Genomic DNA, 7,998 nt, shown 5'->3' with positions numbered 1-7,998 from the left:
GTCGCTCTTTTTTCTTCTCTTTTTTTTGTCTTTTTTTTTTTAGGAGGCAGGTTCGGAATTTCTGCCACTAGTTTCTCTCTCTCTCTCTATCCCTGTCTCTCTCTCTCTCTCTCTCTCTCTCTCTCTCTCTCTCTCTCTCTCTCTTTTGAATGCTTTTCTTTCTTCGTTTCCTCTCTTCTGGGTGGCTTTCTCTTTCTCTTTTGAATACTTTTCTCTCTTCGTTTCCTCTCTTCTGGATGCTTTTCTCTCTCTCTTTCTCTCTCTCTCTCTCTCTCGTTCTCTCTCTCCACTTCTTCTTTTCTGAATGTCTCTCTCTCTTTCTCTCTCTCCACTTCCTCTCTTGTGAATGCCTCTTGCTCTCTCTCTCTCTCTCTCTCTCTACTGAAAGCTTCTCTCTCTACTGAAAGCTCCTCTCTCTTCTGGATGCACCCCCTCCCTCCCTCTCTCCCTCTCTCTCTTTAGAAAATTTCTGTGAAGTCTTACTTTCTACATATTCTTTTGCTTTTACTTTTTATTTATTCTATCTTATTTATTTTTATCTTGAATCTTTATTATCATTATTATCATTATTATTATTATTACTATTATTATTGTTATTATTATATTATCATTGTAGTTTATATTATTATTATTATTATTATTATTATTATTATTGTTATTGTTACTATTATTATTACTATTATTATTATTATTATCATCATTATTATTATTTTTATTTGCTTATTTACAATCGATCATTGCAACGTTCCGTAACCTGCCAGTCAGTGTCAGCCACAGCCACATTTGACCAACGCAGTTATCTTTTTTTTTTTATCTATTTTCGTCTCCTTCCTTGCCTCCTCTTCGTTCATCTTCGTTCGCGCATGCGCAGATGACTCCATTTTGCGATTTCTCCCGAACACGTTTTCTATCAATACATTTCAAAGAACGAAATATATATATCTATATATACATACATATATATATATATATATATATTATATATATATACAAATGAATGATTTGATAAAATAGAATAATCAAATAAATGAAATTGATAAATATATAAACGAATGAATAAATTTATATAAATGTACATATATAGATCAAATGTTGATACACAAATAGATAACTAATTGGATAAATCAACACACCAATAAATAGATCAATTGATAAACGGTTTTGTAGATACAAAAAATCTTTTTTTATGTCTGCAGTCTGCGCAGACAGACTCGCTTTTTGCGCGCTCTGCGCACATCCTTGCTGTGTGGTTAGACCCCTTTTGCGCCACTCTTGCCTTGGCAATACGGCCTTAGAGGATGACTGCTTTTTGTTCCTACTGTTCTTTTTTTCTTTTATCATCGTCTTCTTTGTTACGAAAAGCCCCCTAGCAAAAAAAAAAAAAAAAAAAAAGAGAGAGAGAGAGAGAGAGAGAGAGAGAGAGAGAGAGAGAGAGAGAGAGAGAGAGAGAGAGAGAGAGAGAGAGAGAGAGAAAGAGAGAGAGAAAGAGAGAGAGGGAGAGAGAGGTGAAGAAAGAATGAGTTAATGTTGTTGATTTGTATCTTCATTGATGTTTATGACAAGACTGGTTACTGAAACGCACGCACACACAAAGCGCAATCAATTGCAAAGAGAACAATTTATTGTGTTAATATGCATTGCTGGGTATGTGTAAGTTCATGTACTTGTGCATGTATCTGTGTGTGTTTATATATTTATGTATTTGTGTATGTGTGTGTCTGTATTTTTGTATGTATGCTTGTATGTACTATATGTATATACGTATGTGTGTGTGTCTGTATATATATATATATATATATATAATATATATATATATATATATGCGTGTATGTGTATGTGTTTTATGCATGTATGTGTGTATGCACGTATGTGTATGATCGTGTGTATGTATGCATATACAGTATGTGTATATATATGTCTATATGTACATGAATATATCCTCTTTTTCCTTCTTGCAACTGACCACCATTTTGTTTTTGGCCCCTATTTTTTGTCGCCATTTTGTTTTTTGACAGCCATTTTGTTTTTTACCGTCATTTTGTTCGTTTACCACAATTTTGTTCTTTGGCTGTTTTTTTTTTGTTTTTTTTATCTTAATTTATTTTTGACCGCTATTTTGTTTTTGACCGCCATTTTGTTTTTGACCGCCATTTTGTTTTTGACCACCTTTTTGTTTTTTCCAGGTGAGAAGCCGTACCGGTGTCAATGGCCCGAATGCCAGTGGCGATTCGCGAGGTCAGACGAGTTGACCCGACATTACCGGAAGCACACTGGCGCCAAACCTTTCAAATGCAAAGTCTGCGAGAGATCCTTCGCCAGGTCAGACCACCTCGCCCTCCACATGAAGAGACATCTCCCGAAGCCACCCAAGTAGGAGGTCGACCTCAAGCACGCTGTCGGTGATGTTGTTATACTTGTTTAGTCTTGGGATCCACGAGTTCTGTCCTTCACCTCGTGCGACGCGATTCGCGTGCGACGCGATTGCGACGCGACTGCGTTCTTTCCTATGCCTCTAACGCGACGCGATTGCGACGCGATTGCAACTCGCGTGCGACGCGCGATCGGGAGTTGTTGTTATTGATGGTGATCACCCACATCGAGGATCCATGACCTTTGTTGATGCTATCTGGCCTTCAGGGCTCGAACTCTGGCCCATGGTAAGAGTGAAGCCACAAATGTCTAGAGACTTTGTTGTTTTTTTCTTCATTTACGGGAAAATAGTTTTTAAGCTTGTGTTCTACATTAGGGGGAATGCTTACGCAAAGCATATGGCGCCAAAGCATTTGGCGACAAAGAAGATGGCTACCCTCACGTCAAGGGGAAAACCAAACGTTGACTATTTCAGGGGTGATTAATGATTTTTCTATTATTTTTTGAAATAAGAAAATCAACACAAATTTTGCAAAAAAGAAGAAGAATGAGTTTTAGTGCATGATTTGAGCGTGCATGGCAGTCCCTATACGCAGCAATTCTTACCTACACTATCACTGAAAGGGAGAGAGAAAGAAGAAGAAGGAGGAGAAGGAGGAGGAGGAGGAGGAGGAGAAAGAGGAGGAGGAGACGGAACCCTTTATCTTTGTTCTTCTCGCGCCGGTGAGGAAGAGGGAGGAGAAGGATGAGGACGAGGAGGAGAAGGAGGAGGAGGAAGAGGAGGAGGAGGAGGAGGAGGAGGAGGAGAAGGCCACACAGTTCCAGAAGCCTTCTGCCTTTCACTTTTGGCTAGTCGAAGCCGAAGCTGTCCATGACATAAGCAAAGAATCGAACAAGTCCATCTTCCTCTCATGCAAAGAGAAAATGGGAGTTCACACACGAACACCAGAGAGATAATAATGATTCAAGAGAAAAGAGAAGAAAGGAGAGAGAAGAGAGATGAAATATTTGAGGTAAAAGAGATAATCATACAAGAGGAGAGAGAGATATTTGAAGTAAAAGAGTAAAGAGAGACAATATTTGGAGAATGATTTCTCAAATCCTACCATGATCATAAAAGAGAGAAAGAGAGAGAGAAAGAGAGATCAAAAAAGAGTAAAGAGGTACACTAGAAATAAAGAGAAAATACTAGAGAGACACAAGCCCAAAAGAGAGGCGAGAGAGTAAAAAGAGAAACACAAGATTGTCAAAGAGAGAAAAAGAGAAAATGTGAGTAAATAGAAACTAGTTTCCTTTCTAGATCTGGAACACGCTCTAGTTAGGAAGGCAATATTCTAGAGAAAGAAGAAAATGAAGAAGAACTAAGATTACTAAAACAGTACTAGAACCTGAAAAAGAGTATGGAGACGAGATAGAGAGTACAAAAGAGAAGACAGAGAAATTAATGGCCAAGAAAAGAGGAGGAGGAGGAGGAGGAGGAATAAATGAAGAGACAATAAAAGAAGGAGGGAAGGAAGGAGAAAAGGAAGGAGGGAATGAAAGACAGAAATAAGGTTTCAGCATGTTCGTCCCTTCTACGGTACGGAGAGGTCCTGAAAAGGACCATGAAACGCAAAAGTAGTCTGTCTTTTTTTTTTTTTTTGAAAAGTAAATGTGCCATTATTAGGTTTAAGAACAAAAATACTATATTGCCAATGAGTACCTTTTTTTTTACTTGAGTTAAGTTAACTTATACAGTTAACCTTGTTATGATTCGAAATCAGTTTAGCATGACATGATTCCATGTATGTTATTTTGTATCTTAGTCCATTTTCTTTTTCATTTTCTTTTATAACTATGTTGAGTTCTAAAAGCCATTTTGATTTTTTTTTTTAATAATTATTGATTATTCTTTGTATGGGAATACAGTGATTCCATATATGTATTCTACCACTGTGATGCCGCATATCTATATTCTATATACCTTCATATTCACAACAAGCATTTCAGAAAAAAATAATTTCCATTTTCTTTGTTCCATTGTGGCTTATTTTTAGGTCACCCCCGTGTCTTAGCCGTGCCATAAATGTGTCTTAGGCTGTGTCATACAAACCCGTGTCGAAACTGTGCCATACGAAGAAAACGAAACATTCATAGAAAACGGGGAGAGGGGACGTTAATCGACAATTGTGGGTTCATTACTGTCCCTTACTCGCACGTGTGGTTGACCGCAGGGTCAAAAACGAGAAAGGGAGGGAAGAAGGGAGGGGAGGAAGGGAAGGGAGGGGAGGAAGGGGAGGAAGGGAAGGGAAGGGAAGGGAGGGGAGGGGAGGAAGGGAAGGGAGGGAAGGGAAGGGAGGGAAGGGAAGGGAGGGAAGGGAGGGAGGGGAAGGGAGGGGAAGTGAAGTGGAGGTTCACTGCTATTCAGATTCCAAGTCGACGGGATTCCCTGGCACCAAGAATTCCCTGGCGCCAAAAATTCCTTGGCGCCAAAAATTCCATGGCGCCAAGAATTTCCTGGCGACAAGTTTCCGAACGCCAAAATTCCCTGGCGTCAAGGATTCCCTGGCGCCAAGAATTCCATGGCACCAAGAATTCCATGGCGCCAAAAATTCCCTGGCGCCAAGAATTCCCTAACTCCAAGAATTCCCTGGCGTCAAAAATTCCCTGAAGACAAGGACACCGATTCGTCAGCTGCTCAATTTCCGACCGACGAGTGCCCCCCTAGGGTAGCAGACATCCCGCGCTAAGCTGACAGCGTCAAGGCAATCAGCTTCTGTCAGCGAGAAAGAGCGTAGACTAACAAACAAACTAACCAGCCCAGCTGCCTCTCAGCTATGTGACAAACTAACCAACCAACCTAGCTGTTCCCAACCACATGACTGACAAACACGAACAAATCCACCACTTAGTTACATAAACTAACCTACCTACCTACCTGTTAGCTATGAGACAAACAAACTTGCTAACCAACCCAACAGGCCTTAGCTTGGAGACAAACAAGCAAACAACCTAACCTTATCATCCGTCCAGCTCGTACATGTACTAGGAAATAACTAGCTAATCCACTAAACACTATTCACAGCTAAACTAACTATGCAGCTTCCGTTGTTAACCGTCCATAATCCAACCTAACTAATCAGATTTACTCGATTTGAGTTTTTGAATCAGCCAATATTTGAAAACTTGAAAATGTAGAAAATCGTTAAATTCGTTAAAACCGTTGAAAACCAATATTTTTTCTACATTTAAAATTTTGAAAAAGGTGAGTTGATTAGATCAATCTGACCAATCAGATGCATTATTATTACTATCATTAATACTATTATTATTTTATTATATTTTCATTATTATTAATTAATTATTATTATTATTATTATCATTATTATTATTATTTTTACTACCATAATTCTTATTCTTATTACAATTATTATCATTATTATTACTATTCTCATTATTATTATTTTCCTGAATTATTAATTTTTGAAGAAAAAAAGTTTAACAGTTGAAAACAAACAATATTTTTCTCATTATTTTCTTTTAATCATCAAAGGCTTGGAAAAAAAAAGATTATCGTAAAAATTCCTTGAAATCAAAACCACCAGCCAACTCTTGCGTCCAAAGCAACTATCAATTTGAAATTTTGAAAATTTGAAAATGCAGATGACCGTTAAACCGTTGAAATTACTAGGCCAACCAACCAACGAATCAAGTACCATATTATATAGCTGTTATAATATATATATATATATATATATATATATATATATATATATATATATATAAATATAATTTATTGATATACATTTCCTCAGTTCTAGTGCATGTAAGACAAAATATCAACTATCTAGAAAACTACAAACCAGTAATTTTGACCAACCTTTTCCAAGAATTTCCTAGTATATTCAAGAATTTCCTAGAATATACATGAAATCTAAAGCAAACTAGAATACATCTATAACATCTAAATCAATATAAGGACATAGAAACCTAAGAATTCCAAAATCTATGATCTAAGAAATAATCTTTAACCTGATTAGCTTAGATAAGTGTAATTAATGGGCACTATTAAGGGTGAGAATTATGTACAAGTTGAAGGTGATAACGTCCTTATGATCACACTAACTCGGTTAAATAGGCAAACCAACTAGGTTAACATATGAAAAGTCCGTAACTGAGTAAGAGTTAACAGAGCTAGGTTAACCTTTTTCACAGACAAAACTTAACTACAGACATAACCGTGTTTGTGTAGTTAAGGTAGCACGCTAACGTAATTATTTCATTTTTTTTAGAATCAATTATTATCACCAACCAGTGGGGTACACTGTACCTTACACAATCTTGCACCGTTATTTTCACCATCACAAACCAATTTATATAAATTAAACAAAACAAAAAAGTGAAAAATTTCAATTTAATTTCATAATACTTGGAAAATATTACACACTGGAGATTACCCAATATTCTAGAATATTCATCTAAACAATTATCTAGATTTTGAGCAAATTGTGGTCCAAAATAGTTTCCGAATATTTGAGTTTCGAAAATTGGAGGCTTTCTGAATATTAGAGAGATTTCCGAATATTGGAGAGATTTCCGAATATTTGAGATTTCTGATTAATTTCGTTCCGAATATTTGAGAGATTTCAGAATATTAGAGAAACTTCCTAAAATTTGAGATATTTCAGAATATTAGAGATTTCCGAATATTGGAGATTTCAGAATATCATAGATTTCCGAATATTAGAGAGATTTTCGAATATTGGAGAGATTCCAGATTTTCAGAAGTTCCCAATAACAGAGAACAATCTGTGATACCTTTGTACGCTGGAGACGGATAAGAAGAGGAGGAGAGGGGAGGAGGAGGAGGAGGAGAAGGAGAGGGGAGGAGGAGGAGAAGGGTGAAGGAGGATGAGGGGTAAGAGGAGGACAAGGAGGGGAGAGGAGTGGGAGGAAGAGGGGAGGAGGAGGGGGAGGAAGAGAAGGAGGGAGGAATAGGAGGGGGAGAAAGGGGAGGAGGTGGGATGAGGAGGGGGAAGAAGAGGACAGGGAGGGGGGAGGAGTGGGAGGAAAAGGGGGAGGAGGAGGAAGATGAGGAGGAGGAGGGGAGGAGGAGGAGGAGGAGGAGGAGGAGGAGGAGGAGGAGGGGGAGGGGGAAAGAATGCAGCAAGATAATACTAGCACCTGGTGTGTTTGCGTGTGTGTGTGTGTGTGTGTGTGTGTGTGTGTGTGTGTGTGTGTGTGTGTGTGTGCGCGTGCGTGCGTGCGTGCGTGCGTGTGTGTGTGTGTGCGTGTGTGTGTTTGCGCGTGTATGTGTGTGTGCGTGATTAGTCTTGAAATATTCATTTGCTTCGGCCGTAGATACAGACAGACAGACAGAGAGAGAGAGAGAGAGAGAGAGAGAGAGAGAGAGAGAGAGAGAGAGAGAGAGAGAGAGAGAGAGAGAGAGAGAGAGAGAGAGAGAGAGAGAGATCAGCAGATGGAAAGTAAACAAGACGCACATGTGTACACACACGTACACAGACACGTTCACACACGTACACACAATATCAAAAGAAAAATCAAGAGATAGAGGAAGAGGGGGTGGAGGAGGAGTAGGATGAAGAGGAGGAGGAGGAGGGGAGGAGGAGGAGGAGGAAGAGGAGGAGG

General features: G+C 38.6%; 1 protein-coding gene across 2 annotated transcripts in view; it reads left to right on the top strand.

Annotated features, from left to right (window-relative positions):
* The window catches only part of LOC143041135 (uncharacterized), a 55,644-nt gene extending 51,054 nt beyond the window's left edge, over positions 1-4,590 (top strand). For both annotated transcript variants that reach the window (XM_076212893.1, XM_076212894.1), the window contains one exon: positions 2,184-4,590. In XM_076212893.1, coding sequence (XP_076069008.1) covers positions 2,184-2,374 — 191 coding nt within the window. In that variant the 3' untranslated portion in view covers positions 2,375-4,590. The remainder of the gene's footprint in view (positions 1-2,183) is intronic.
* Positions 4,591-7,998: the final 3,408 nt, after the last annotated feature.

This window comes from Oratosquilla oratoria, chromosome 30 (assembly GCF_046742065.1).
Source record: "Oratosquilla oratoria isolate Oo_2021 chromosome 30, ASM4674206v1, whole genome shotgun sequence".
Classification (NCBI taxonomy): Eukaryota; Metazoa; Arthropoda; class Malacostraca; order Stomatopoda; family Squillidae; genus Oratosquilla; species Oratosquilla oratoria.
This window is presented reverse-complemented; position numbering and strand designations above follow the sequence as displayed.